The sequence below is a fragment of the Physella acuta genome, unplaced genomic scaffold (genome assembly GCF_028476545.2).
Source record: "Physella acuta isolate Inbredline_101_S28 unplaced genomic scaffold, ASM2847654v3 ptg000118l, whole genome shotgun sequence".
NCBI lineage: Eukaryota > Metazoa > Mollusca > Gastropoda > Physidae > Physella > Physella acuta.
The window spans coordinates 96,878-112,188 of NW_026731638.1; the positions used below are offsets into that span (position 1 = coordinate 96,878).

Genomic DNA, 15,311 nt, shown 5'->3' on the forward strand with positions numbered 1-15,311 from the left:
TCGTAGATCCGTATCAACTTTTGAGCGATTTCCGATAACCGGAAGTGGTACTTTGTCTACTTTGAATTTTTCAAAAGCCTATAACTTGAGTACTATTTCAGATAGATAAATGAAATTTCACATGTAAGTATAAGATATAATTCTCTACCTTCTGTCAAATTTTGAGTAATTTCCGTTGACCGGAAGTAGTAATTTACCTTACTTCCGATTTCTCAAAAAAAACTAATGTAAATTTTTAACCCTTTATCTACTGACGGTACTTATAAGTACCACTTTAATTAAGTGCCTGTATAATTTTTAATTTAATACGAATTTTTAACATTATTGATGTAATTAATAGTATTATCTCCCCTGAGTAGCCGGTAGTTGGAGGGATCGATGTACTTTGAAAATTTTTGGTATGGCGCCAATTTCAATGTCTTGCTGTATCGGTAGTTTACAATTGTTCTGTAACGTTCTCACACACGTTCCTGATTTCCTTTTGTTTTACCTTATTCTTGAAGTATTCATCCCCAAATATTTTTTATTGGCATCTCCAATAGTCAGGCAAACGTGTTTAACTTCTAGTTATACAATTTTAATCAAATTGTCTTTGTATTAGATCGATGTTTACAAGTGGACTTATAAGTACCGTCAGGGCACACGGACATTTTTTTAGGATTTTTAGGAAATGGCAGATTTTCGATGTGGAGTGACATAAATATTATTTTGATAATTAATTATCGAAATGTACTCAAAAAAAATGATATTTACACATTTATAAGAAAGTTAGCATATGGTTTACATAAGAAATATTGTAATTACATGTTGATTTCTAGTAGTAAAAGAATAACAAGAATAAAGGTAGCAGTTGCTGGCTCGTTTACTAGGTTTAGTATACTTCATTTGTATACCAAAGCCTGGTTCTAGTTGTAAGATTTAATTTGTTAGTTATATTTACTGCAATAAACTGTCTTGCATACAATAACTAGTATTTACGTAATGTATATCTGTAGACTAGTAATAGTCGATACTTCTGCATATAGTATAGATCTCTATGGTAAATTTTAATCCGTCACCAGGAAACAGACTTCGGCTATCCTAAACACATTGAGCTCACTTCTATTTATGAAATTTACACTGTAGTGTAGACTTGTCATAACATTCTAGTAGGCTACAATTATACTAGTATTACTAGTAGTTGTGTACTGAATGACTAGGCTTTTGTTTGTTTATGCGGCTCATTGTAATAGCTATTGCAAGCTTCCAGCAAAAGCATGTTCAGTGCGCAACCGTTGCTACACCAGAATGACCACAGACAAGAATGAGGGAGCATGACATGTCGGCAACTTTTGCTGTATTTGAGGTCTAAGATGTGTTCCGATAGAAAATCCAATAAAAATCGTATTCAAAATATACTTTTGTGCTGTATTTATGTGTGAAAATTACAAAAAATGACGGTTATAATGATTGCCATGTTATTAGTTAATAAATTGTATCGTTTGTTCGTGTTTTGTAAAAAAAAAAATTTTTGAAAAAAATGTCCTACATTCCTGACGGTACTTATAAGTACCAATATCTGTTTGGGCCATTAAAAATTTATGAAACGAAATTTCCTTCGACATATGCTTTAAGTATGCCAAAAGCAATATGATAACACATTGGTTAAGAAAAAATGTCATTCAGAACATAATTCCGTAAATAAAGGGTTAAAGTACTAATAATATTGCGCGCTATTATGCACTTTTTTATTTGGCGTTCACTTGATGTGCAATTCTTTTGTCTACGAGATTTTATTCTATTTTTAAAACTTTAAGTATTTAAAATGGATTAAAAATCATGTCTATAGCCCGAGTTCCCATCCCCTGTTATTTTATATAAGAATATTTGAGAAAGTTTAGGGGAGATCACTCCCGGTTTATTTCTGTTTGCGCTTTTTTCTGTGTGCTTTTTTCTGTTTGCGCTTTATATATATATATATATATATATATATATATATATATATATATATATATATATATATATATATATATATATATATATATATATATATATAATTTGATTGCTATTTTATAAAAGTATGTAAATCACAGAACAAACATTACTTTGTATTGTGTCTACAACTTAATAAAAATGCTACTAATTTGATGGATTGCACTAAATAGGGGTCAGCTTTAATTTAATAATTGGTGAGATACTCTTGCTAATCTATGTGTAAATTGCTTTTCAGGACTATGAGTGTGTGTTTGGCCATCCAGATTTCATAACTACAACTGATGTTCAATTACAATGGATATTAGTCAGTCTCAGTGGACTATACACTGTGCCTAGTTTCATCCTCAGGTAACTGTACTGAAGGCATAATCCATTTTTTAAAGTAATTATTATAGCAAGAGATAGCATTATATGTTATAATAAATATAATGGATTTTAATCCAAAATATTGTATCAATTATTGTCTTTTCTTAAATTCTAATAAATCAGTGAGTTGTACAACATAGAGGGTATTATATTTGAATGATAATTGAAACACATATTGTTATAGAGCTCAAAACTATGTACTTATCTAATATAATTAATATACTGAAACAGTTTTATTGAAGCATATTTTATATTTTACCTCACAGAGACTGATGTGTAAGCTTAAAGTAAAGACATCAAATCAAAGTATCAGCCATAAAGAGGGTAAATATTGATAGTCTACTTCATTAATCTTCAATATGAATAAACAAAATTTTAAATCTATAATTATCTCTGTTTCTTGTTATTCATCATGTTCAGTGCTTTATCTTTTCAAAGTAATTAGTCATAGTAAAGAAATAGTAGAGATAGTAATATAAATTTGTAATGTATTTCTCTTGCTAGATCCACAAAAGAAAGTATCAAAATATTTTACCTTTATTTCATTTACAGAAAAACATTCAAAATCATATTGTGATACACAAGTCAAGCAAGTCTATGACCAGCATTATGATACAGGCCAAGAAAAAGCTGGATATTTGATTGGAAGGGTGGCACAAAAAACATGGGTTATCACTAAGGAAACAAGCTCGGGATACAGTTCACTGTTGGGACAGCAAGCCAAATACTTCTAAACTTATTTGAATCACTTTTGCTGTTTATTATAATAATTCACCCAATTGTCTTATTAAATAAATAAATTTATATATATATACACAATTCCTAATATAGAGTTTTTAAAAATGTTTTATTATAATATTTTAAAAATGAAACAAGAATTTTCATTTTAATCTGCAAAAGCTACATTCTGTACATTATTATTTTCAAACCACATGATATATTTTTCTCTTCTCTGATAAAAAATATTCCTCATATTGTTTGTGTCAAGTATTTTATTTTTATCTATGCAACACTATATTCTTATTTTATAATAATTACTTTTATGCAAATTCTTTTGAAAACTGTTCTTTATTGATTTGTATCATTTTCTTTATTTCTGAAAAATAAAACTTTGTTTGGGAATCCTTTTTTTGCTTCTTTACAAATTAATAAACATAAATACCTACCAGGCTTAATATCCAGCAACATTAAACAATTAAGTAGGACCTATTGTTCGTAATGGTAAATTTTATACTAATTAATGTCATTTCTCCTGACCACCTTGTTCTTAATACCTTCAACTGTGTCAATGTTGCTACCAATTCCAATAATTAAAACTGAAGCCATTTACTATGAAGTAAAACTTGGGTGTAATCCAAATCCACCCAGTTGCCGGGGGCAAGGTACCAAACATGATGTTTAGTAGAGGGTTAAGAAAGTATCATTAAATCACTATTAAACCCCTCCTACGCCACTGCATGTATGCATATGGACGTTTTCGGAATTTACTGTATTGCTTATAAGTCGAAAATGTGAAAAAGACATCTTTAACATTACTAGTTTGAAGAATATCATACATGTTAGCCGAAACAGGTGTATTCTAAAGTTGTTTAAATTCATTTAGGCAGTGGGTCAGACTTTACCTTTTCTTGAAATTTTGTTAAATAAAACCATTCTTTTTTTTCTGTTGAAACAGCACTGGATTTTCTCGTCATTTGTGGAAGACACTTTTATTAGTTTCTATTTATTGGCATCTTATATGTTAAAATTCATTATAATAAGGTGGTATGGCACCTTTTATGGCCAATCTAACCTTCTACTACTCAATTGTACGGACATACCTATAATTATAAGTCTATATTTTATCCCAGTTCCCTACCAGATGCTAATCCCAGTTATAACAACCACCAAATGGTAAAAATCAATAATGTTGTAAGCAAGACTATAAAACAAAATATTTTGATATGTTGTGGTATCATAATCTCAGGTCCATTGAAACTACTCGTTGATAGGCTAATTAGTGGTAAAGATTTTTATAAACATGATTGAATACTAAAGTACCAGGGCACATCTAAAATTCAGCCTCAAAAACATGCTTGTCACTATTCTTCATTCATTTAAAAATAAAAAAAAAAATAACATACAACAATCTTGAAATGTTGTCACTCAAAATAAAAGCCATAAAAATGGTAATTATAACTTTGAAAACTTATTTAATGTTAATATAAATATGTATAGAATGGAATGCTGTTGTATAAGGATGTTTAAACATAATCAAATTACTATTACAATACATGTATTGAACAAATTAAAAAAAAACATACTTTTGACCTTAAATTTTATTTTAAAACTTTCAATAATTTGATAGTTATTAACAAAATGATTTAAGGAGAGCATATATAAATTGATGTCTTTTCATAAAAATAAAGAAGCACAAAAATTGTGAGTATACCTATTGTAACTTAACAAACAATTTTAATCCACTCATTATATATTAGAAACTATAACCCTAACTCAATATATTATCAAAATCTTTAATTAATGAATACTTATGAAAAATTAAATTGTCACATTATCTGTTTCCTTGAAATCTATTATCAACCAGCACAAAAGAAACTAAGACCTTAATGATACAATTTTACTTTAGCATAAATGAGTGATACTACTTGAAGCTTTACGTCATTGTTTGAATAAGAAAATCTACTTAGAAAGTTGACTGGTTTTGTTGTTGTAAGCTACACGAAAGTTTAGTTGTAACAGAATAATAGGAGCTAGCAAAATGAAATACATACATATGTTTAAAAATGTTAATAAAAATTTTAATAACTACTAACAATATCATTAAAGTTGTAAAAGAAATGAAACAAAAAATGTGATTAAAATGAAAATGATGCATGTAGTTACTGACCACTCAGCTGAGAATGGCACTAGACTTAAGTAACCCTAACCCTGCATTTTAAATCAGCCAGATATTTAATCTGTTTATCATGCAAAAAAAAGGCTTAGCTTTATATTCCTCATTTAGTTCTAAACAATTAGTTATTTAAATTTTATGTTGTGATTTGATTTCATATTTCTTTTTATAAAATAGTCAAATAAATACTATAATAAATGCCAGTACCAAAACATGCAGTTATAAATAAAACAGACAAAATAAAAATGCAAAAACAGTGGGACAATGAGGTTTTCTTACTCTGTTAAAATTTTAATGAGTTTCATTTTATTGCTCATATCTATACATCTTAACTTATCTAAAGCTAGATGTTGTCCTTAATACATTTCAAATATTGGAGACTGTGATTTATAGATTTTTGGTGCAAGTAAACTTCATAACAACCAATTAAAAAGTCACTTCTGCCTGATTGTTAAATAGTTTTTATACATTTTAAGGCGCTATTCTTTTATAAGTGATTTTATATTCGGGGTAACATCGACTACAATCATAAACAGCAAATTCACGAAAGAGACATCCTTTTCCATTTAGCATCACAGAATCACAAGGCTCATGAGTTTTATTATAACAAACAGCCTTAGAACAATCTTTGCAAGGAGGTCGTCGCAATCTTGGAGCTTAAATGAAGAAAAGAAATACAAATATTCTACACCATATAAATATATTGCGGTGCTTTTTTAAATAGATTTTTCTTGTTATTTAAATTGGAATGGTCTCAGCAGGTTTCAATTGCTGTAAAAAATCAGACAAATATTATCAAAAGCTGAATATATTTCAGGTTCTGCTGAGACAATTTTCCCTCAACCTTTAGAATTATGCCTTTTCATTTAAAAAAATAGTTTTTGATGTGGCTGTTAGAGCAACCATAATATAATTCATTCTGAATTCATTTGTGGATGTTGATTATTCACCTTATGTGATAAGCGATCTTCAAATATACAAGATTTTATTGTATTTTAAATTCATACTTTTATTTTGAAATCATGTATGATTTTTTTTGGAAAATTCAAAATGAATATATTGTATAATAAGCTAGAAAAACTTTTGGAGCATTTTGGTAAAAGGTCATCCATAAATGACGTCACACTCATAGGGGGGAGGGGGGGGGGTCCGTAATTTTGTGATGATGTGTGATGAGGGGGAGGGGGGGGGGGGGTTCAGATGTTGCGACATCACATTTTTGCTTTATAAAAAAGCAATGTTAGAAAACGAATTTTAGATGTTATTTTGCGTTTTAGATAACTGTTTTAATAAATTATAATAGTTTAGACAAGATTTTGGAAAAATATCGATGTTTAAAAAAAATTCAACTGCAATTTTGAGGGGGGTTGTAGGTTGAGGTGTGACGTCATTTTAGGGGGGGGGGGGTGGGGGGGATCTGGCTTTTTGTGACGACGTGTGATGGAGGGGAGGGGGGAGGTAAAAATCGTCAAAAAAAGCTTGACGTCATTTATGGATGACCCCTAAAACAAAAAAATAAATGTAAAGGAATATGTAGACCTATACTAATATGTGTATGATGTTGTCCATGGCAAAATACCTAAAAAGGTTAAAATATCTTACGGTCAAAATTACAGAAAAAACCATCCCCAAAAAAACTTTTAAATACTGATTTAAAAGTGATCTTATAGACCTGATTTTTAATTTTTGTTTCTTTGAAAAAAGCAGTTAAAGCATAGCTTTTTTCAGACATGCTGCACTGTAGTGGGGGGGGGGGGGGGAGGGAGAAACAAACACTTGAAACTTCAGGTGCCCCTAAATTTTTTAATTTTCCAGGAGATGAGGTGTGGTGAGGATGGGTTGGACACTGGCTTAAGCTTAGATTTACTATATAAATACAAATAATTTAATTTTCAACTGTCAGGTGGGGGGCGGGGATATTAGTCATTATCCAGAGTGCACCCCCCCCCTTTCCTCAAGTGATACTTAAAAGAATCTATGATATGAAGGCATAAACTCATTAGCACTATATTCAGTTATCTTTAATTTCTTTGAAGCAAGTGAAGTCAGCCTACTGAGATAAGCAGGGATAATTTATATGTAGGTTAATAAAATACTTTGTTGTTTTTCAACTTGGAGCTAGTTAATATGATATTACTTTTGCTTGAAAATTATGTATAGGCCTACACTCTGTCAATGATGTAATATCTGTTTTAAATACATAAGTGTAAGACATAACTTTACATACCCTCTGGAGCCAAATAAGGATCATCCCTGGTTATAGCAAAGACATTACCAAGTAAAACTCTTGTTAAAAGCATCACTAGCTCAGTGCCTGGTTGTGATCTTTGGTCTCCATCCCCTGTAAATTTTTTTAAAAAGTATGTAAAGAAATATAACTGACACCAATATATAAAGGTACTTTTTGGTCCAAATAAAACCCAGTCTTCTTTATTTCTGCATAGTGAAGTCATGTACTCATCAGAGCACTAATCAGAGCTTGGTGAAGTCAAGATTTCATCAAGACTCAATCCTTTGAGCTGAGGTCAATTTTAAGATTAGCAATTGAGGAGATAAAAGTTTATTAAGAGCATTTTTAAAAAAAAATAGCTATAATATTAGATGCATATAATATATTCTTGCAATAGACACATCGATGGTATAAGATGTAAAAAAGGTGAAGGCGTGTAAGTCTAAAAATGAAATAAAATAAAAATAAAAATAAAATAAAATAAAATAAAATAAAATAAAATATAATAAAATACAATAAAAACCTTTTGGTCTGATGTCTGTGTACTGGTCTGCTTTGGTTGACATCTCTGCTGTATAAATGCCATTTCCCAGCATGGCCTGTAAGCACAATTTTGGATCTAGTCCATGTTTTGATAAACTCTCAAAGTATTCAGTTTTGGTGCCATGAAATAAATAATGTTCATTCACCTCTTCATAGAGTTCTTTTTTCATGAAATTTTCTAGAAGCTCAGTACTTTTTACTGGCATAGGCAGTGGGTCACAGAGTTTACCTTTTTCAGACATTCTGTTAAATAAAACTTTTCTTTGGCTTGCATACTGTTGAAATAGAACAGGATTTTCTATTCTTCTAACATCAAGTACCTCTATTGTTGTATGCTTCTGCAGCCCTGTTGCATCAGCTCCTACGCCAACTTTACCTGAATCCCAAGTAGCCAGTACTAAATCAGTGACAGCTTTTTTTGTTTCCTCATCCACTTTTACTAACAGCTTTTTCTTTTTTAATAAACCTAATTTAAATTTTTTTTCCCAAAATCCTCTTTTTTTGTATAAATTCCAGTAAGAAGGACATGTTTCATTAATACTTGAAGCATGACCCAAAAATTCAATGGTCTTTCTAGCTGGTGTACTTGATGATGTAATACAGTGTTTGGGCCACTTTTTAATAATTGTCATAATTTCTTTCTTAAAAAATTCTTCCAAAATATCAACTGATTGTTTTTTCCCTTTGATTGTATGACTGACGCTGTCATTGCCATTAGTCATCTCAACATAAAGGTGCAGCCCTTTAACTTTTTCTTCTACTGCCTTTAAAAAATCTATAGGCCAGAAATCCATTGCTTCCTTTGACATTTTTGATGTATACAGGCATTCAGTTTCTATGAGTTTCTGAAGTTTTATGGCCAGTTTTGCTGATTCTTTACAATCAATAAAGCAGATATCTACAGTAACACACTGGACTTCACTTGTGTCTAAATAGCCTACAGTTAACTTTTTGGTACTTTCATCTTCGGAGTCGTCATCCTCTTCAAATGATTCATCAGTATCATCATCACCAGCATCTTTATTAGTAAAAGTAGTTGATGCTACATTAACAAATTCTTGAAAATCTTCTTTGTTTACAATTATATTTACTTTACTTAAATCATTTTCCTCCAAGAATGAATGGATAGCAGTTATTAAAGGCTCAGAAATATCTGCTGTTGTGCCATTGAACAGTTTGTTTAAAGTTTTAGAAGAAATAGAAATTGTACTGGCTCCCAGAGACAGTGCTTCTTGAAGAATACCATTGATGATGTAATCTAGAAGTGAACTTAGTGAACTTTGATCATGTTGACCAACCAAAACACAACATTCTGCCCTGACATTTGGGCTCAAAGTGTCAGTGTTCATAAATACTTGAATGTCATCGGTCATAGCATCATCATCCAACATTACCTCATGCTGAAATAGTGACTTTTTTTTATCAAAACTTTTATCTCTTTTATCCAGAAACATGACAATGATGTCTGATTTTTCCTTGTGTAAATTGCCTGTTTTTACATAAACAAAACTGTTATTTGACTGAAACTTCTGACAAGCAGCATCAAGTTCTGATTCAACAGGCTTGATACAAGAGTTATCTGGTATGTTTAGCAGAATGATACATTTCTCAGACTTTTCCATCTCACGGATCTGTTGCCTCACTTCATCAGTATTTAAACCCAACACCACCAGTGTAAGATCTTCAGTCTTGGTGTACATGGTTGTGAGGTCAAACACTTGATGTTTTATTTGGTTAACAAAGTCTACTAAATTTGAGTAAACTTGATCTACAACAGCATAGCTTTCTTTGAATTTAACTTTAATACCATCTTCCCCTTCTGATTGTTCCAAAACTTCAACATCTTTTAGAAGTGAACAAAACCTTTTAGTAACATATTTATACACATACTTTGCTTTAATCCCCTTCAGAGAAAACTCTTTTTCAACAACATCAAAACTTTTAAGAAAAAGATTTATTTCCTTTTCTGCTTCAATCATGTCTTGTTTACAACTAACTAAACATATTTCAGTATTCTGTCCAGTCCATGAAATAAAAACAATGTATTTTTTTTCTAATTTCACTTTTAGGGTTTCAAGCTCTTTTACGGCTATTGGCACTTGAGCCTTGAATGTCTTTCTAATGTTAAATTCATGGCTTAAGTCATTGACAGTGCTGTATAAAATATCTTCAGCTGTAGAAGCAAGGGTTAACTTGGTGTCAGTGATCGACATTTGAACATGTTGGGATTTTAAAAAGTTTGTTATACACTCTTCAGCTCTGACATTACATAGTATTTCCAGTGATATCTCTTTTATTTTGATACTTCTAATTTTTTGTAATATATTTATTTTATGATATGCAACAGCTTCTTTCACACCTCTTAAAATAGCTATCTTCTTCAATGCATCATAATCAACTGTGCAATTTTCAAATACACCAAGACATTCCTCCAAAAAATAAATCATTACCCCTGGCATTTTTATTTCCTCTTCAACTTGTTTAACTTTGTCATCAACACTTTTCAAGAAAAGCATAATTTCATTTTCTGCATGAGTTACATCTTGTTTCCAGCTAACAAAACTTATTTCAGTATTCTGAGTCCATGTGACAAAAAGCAAATATTTTTTTTCTAAACTGGCTTTCAAGTTTTCAAGTTCCTCTACATCTATTGGTTTTGGAGACTTAAAAGTCTTCCAATTATTGCATTCATTGTTTACATCCCTAATTGTGCTGCACAACACCTCATCAGTTTTTGAAGCCAGGGTTAAAATGTTAGCATTCATTAAGAAATGTACATTGTATGCTTTTAACATATTTTTTACAATTCTTTTTGCTCTAATGTTTGATAATATATCCAGTTTTATTTCTTTCATTTTTATATTTCTAATTTTTTCTAATATGGTTATCTCCTGAATATTAACTGCATCTAAAATGCCATTTAAAACTATTTTTCTCTTAGTTGCATCATATTTAACTGTGCAATTTTCAAATGTTCCAAAACATTTTTTGACAAACTGTAGCTGTAAATCTGACACTTTTATTTTGTCTTTTACTTGCATAATTTTCTGATCCTCAGGTTTGCTTAATTGTTTCTCATGGTGAGTTTTGCTACTAGATCTAACAAATTTTTCCATCACCTGATTTAAATATATTTTTCGATTGATGATGATGGATTTTATTTGTATGTCTGTTACATTGTTTTCAAATGAATTCAACAATTGTGGTTCACCACTCTCTGAAAAGGTTTTAAGGTTCTTCTTTTCTACATTACTATCCTCAAACTCACAATTTCCCCTAGCAGATTTCACACGACTGGTACCACTTGTAGATTTTGTGTTCATTCTTATGTAATACGTAACCTACTTATTACTATTTTCATCCATGTAGTAAATTCTTTATAGTGTGCCACCTTTACTAAACTATCACTGTCTCTATTATATTGCAAAATACAGGAATGTGCTGACTTCAAGATAATCAATGCTTGTTCATATAAATTCAGCATACTATGGTTCAATTAAAATATATTTTTTTTCTAATGGAATGACTGGATGTGGAAAAGCTGCCAGATTGTTACTGAAGAAAAAAACATTTAATTAATTTTTGTCACTGACTTTGGATAATAAGGAGGGTTCTTCCATAAATTATGTCATTTCTTGGGGGGGGGGGTAGTAATTTTTTGACAATATGTGATATGGATGAAGATGAAATTCAGATTGTGCGGTGTCACACTTTTGCATTTTGAAGAAGTAATGTTAGAAACTGAATTTAGCTTTTATTTAGCATTTTAGTAAAATGTTTTGATTAATTATAATTTAATAAACATTAATTAATATAGAATCTAGTCAGTCAATATTTAAAAAAGAAATATATGTCTTAAAAAAACTGCAATTTTTAGGGGGGTTGTAGACTAAGGTGTGACTTTTGTATGGGGGTGGGGCTGACTTTTTGTGTTGATGTGTGACAGTGTGAGGTAAAAGTTGTCAAAAAATTTGACCTCTAAAATGGTTAGGCCTAGGCCTAGATCTAGATACTACGATCTAGATAGCTTAAATGAATAGGATGATAGGATGTATAATATGATTTTTGTTGTTGGTATTTCTAGCTGAGTTTAGAAAAAAAAACAGATAACATATTAAATTATTAATAATATATTACTACTATAGGCCTATACTTAACTATACTATATTATATATATAACTATTCTGATCTAGGCCTCTCCGATCCTCTGTGTAGTGACTAACTAAAACAGCATTAGGGTCCGCCACTGTTGATGAACAGATAAAGAAACAATACAAACTTGGAAGATTTAGTCATACAAGACTAGAGTAGAATCATAGATCTAGACTCTAGAAGTTAAAAGAAAATTGTCTCTTTTTTACTTTAAAAAAATCGGAAATTCCCATAAACATTTTTTGTAAAAAATTGTTAATTCTGAGAAATAAAGAGTTTTTTTCGCATTTTAAATACTCCTTTTTTTTTCTAATAAAATAAGCAAACACAACTTTGACCAACAGATGAATGTTACTGGGGACGCTTGGCTGGTTAGCCTATTAACGTATTGTTAGTATGCATCGGGTAACAACATTAATTTGTAAAAAAAAATTACTATGTTTTATCCAATTAAAATAATTAGGAAATTAGGGAAAGAGGGGTGACACCTACTAATAATCCAAATTTTTTTTAGAAGGTGGGCGGACGTGGCACGGGTTTCCCATACTGCCACTCACTCTCCGTAGTAGTGGAGTAGAACAAATTTCGGCGACCGCCCGGGTGTCAAGGACGTAAAGGGGTGCTCTCGTGAGCCACCGGTTACGCCATCGCAGGAGCGCCGAGTACTGCCTCTGGTTTGTTTAATAATCAATTGTCATGTGCCACCGTGTAAATATTGTAGGGTGCTCTTTAAATCGAACATAGGTCCCATAATGCTCACAGGATAGCCAGGGGCTCCAAATCGCACCCTGCCGGGGCCTAATACCCATCGTATCCATACTCTACCACACTTTTCAAAACAAAAGGATGCGCCATTGCACTCATGGAAAAATCTTGGGCGCCAAATCGAACTCAGCCGGAGCGCCGCTCCTGTGAAATTGAGTTTTGTTCGTAGAAAATTCAAATTTTCATGGCGATCGAATGAATGGCGTATTAAATAAAGGACAACCAAACCTACAAATCCACATACTTTCATTTTTAAAAATATACAGCCTAGCCTACACGTCCGCGTATCCCAAGTGTATGGCGCACATTAACAACGAATATAGACGCCTTAGTTCTCACGGGGGAACCCGGGGCGCACCGGGCTACACGACCGTTGGGGCGCCGGCTGACGTGCCTGTGCAGTTTGACCGTTGAATCAAGTGTATGGATTCCAGGTACAAAACTCTAAAATAAAATTAAAAAATTAATGGCAGAAATCTTTCATGGGCCAGGGGTTTTTGTAGGCATATCTTCACAAAAATGTCTGGAAAAAAACCTGGCAGGAGCATTCCCAACGACCTCCCAAAGTTTCTTAGCATGTGGATGAATTATGTATTAATGCATCAAGGACTGACAAACAAAAATCTTAATATAGTGTTATTAGCGTCATATTGATTAATGATTAATTACATCAACTAACAAAATGCCATAAGGTTAAAACTAGTAGGAAAGTATTGACAAATGTCGGACAGCTTATGTGAAAACACAGTTCATAGTTGTTATAAAAAATAATAAAAGGGCTCAATCGTAAAAATGGATGTTTAGTAAGATGGAGTTTCGGGGAGGGTAGACAGTTAAGAGGGAGATGCAGGTCTCTGGGTCTTTTGTGAGATACTACACCCGTAAATGTTCATACATTGCTACAAACCTCAACTGAATGGGAATGAAATGTATGAAAATTTACGGGTCACGGATACAGTATCCCACAAAAGACTCTCAAAAGAGTCATCAAAGAAGGAAAAGGCCATATGCCTTGCTTACACTCATTTTACAGCCTACATCAAATATTATTTCGTACACTGTTATTCCTTTGCCTCTTCTTTGCTGTTAACTAAGACTTCATCTTTAATTTAACAACACAGACAAGATGGTGATCAGATCCTATGTCGGGTTCTCACTTAGCTCACACATCCTAATGTACGCCCCACGTGTGATATGAATCATCTTGTTTTTGGTATGATGTTCTGCTGATATCCAAGTGTCTTATGTCAAATTTGTGTGTGTTATCGTAAGCTCATTTGACAATAGAAACTCGTGGATACACGCGGCCAACTAAGAAGAACTGTATTTTAATATATTGTAATATACTGTTTTTTCCATGCAACTTCTTCTTCGTTCTTAATTTTATTGTTGGGAGAGACCCCCATCCAACAAAATTAAGGATACGTGTCAACTGGTTATGTGCCATTGAGGCCATTGACTCCGATTTCAGCCTGCTTTTCTTTTTGGATTTGCTTCCATAACCTTTGTCCAACCAAGAACAAACTACTAGGCAGCAGATGTTTGATTTTGGAGTTGTCTATCCAAGAAAAGTGGCTGCCCCCAGCTAACGAGCCTCATCTGCCGAGGGCTCGAACTCGAGACTTTTCAGTTTAGCAACCATGAGCTTTACCGACTCGACCGTGCCGACCCATTCCCATGCAACTGAAATCCTCCTCCCCCCTCTAAGTGTAAGATCTTGACGGCCGGATATATATATATATATATATATATATATATATATATATATATATATATATATATATATATATATATATATATCGTCCCCCTAGTATTATCTTGTTCTATCTCCCAAAATGTAGTTTTGAGAAAAACGCATTTGAAGTTTCACGGGGTCTGATTTACCTATTAAAAATATTTTAAACTCATTTATTTTTTATAAAATGTTAAAGGGCATTAAACAATGAGCATTGATGCTATTTTTATGACTTTATGTAGCAATAGAAGCCCAAAAAAATTATTTTTCACTTTTGAGATAGAACAAAATACTCTCAACTAGATCAGGATAAGAAAATTGTATAATGTTATAAGTCAAATTTTGTTTTTTTACAGACAGTTTCAATAAATTTCTAGAAGTGTAATGCATTTTTTATGAGTAATAATATACTTTTGTATGAGTAATATCTTCTTTTTGTAAATCTGACTGTCCTTGGTCATTAATTTTCACTTTTTATCACTTCCATAGCAAAATTTATATATTAGAGTACATGTGACATGACATGTTTTTACAGTTCTTTATAAGTGGGTTCGTGCATTAAAATGTAAGGTTTAATATGTAACTTTGGGTTATCTGCATACATTAACATAATTTGATTTAGTCAGTGGCGAGTCTACCCTATAATTTTATTT

At 31.7% G+C, this 15,311-nt stretch overlaps 1 protein-coding gene and 1 long non-coding RNA gene across 4 annotated transcripts; one reads left to right on the forward strand and one right to left on the reverse strand.

Moving 5' to 3' along the window:
• Positions 1-2,067: 2,067 nt before the first annotated feature.
• LOC131934846 (uncharacterized) lies at positions 2,068-3,372 on the forward strand. Its single transcript, XR_009385846.1, has 3 exons — positions 2,068-2,322; positions 2,607-2,664; positions 2,893-3,372. It is a non-coding gene; the product is annotated as an uncharacterized LOC131934846 (long non-coding RNA).
• An 803-nt stretch (positions 3,373-4,175) lies between these two features.
• LOC131934839 (uncharacterized) lies at positions 4,176-12,365 on the reverse strand. Of its 3 annotated transcripts, none has more exons than XM_059290975.1 (4): positions 12,286-12,365; positions 7,987-11,561; positions 7,461-7,574; positions 4,176-5,889 (listed from the first exon to the last, which is right to left on the reverse strand). In XM_059290975.1, exons 2-4 carry the CDS (start codon positions 11,327-11,329, stop codon positions 5,705-5,707), a joined length of 3,642 nt encoding a protein of 1,213 aa, XP_059146958.1. In that variant the 5' UTR covers positions 11,330-11,561; positions 12,286-12,365; the 3' UTR covers positions 4,176-5,704. The 3 variants fall into 3 exon arrangements, with proteins under 3 accessions (XP_059146958.1, XP_059146959.1, XP_059146957.1); XM_059290976.1 differs by having other exon boundaries at positions 12,165-12,308; XM_059290974.1 differs by lacking the exon at positions 12,286-12,365 and adding an exon at positions 12,144-12,200.
• Positions 12,366-15,311: the final 2,946 nt, after the last annotated feature.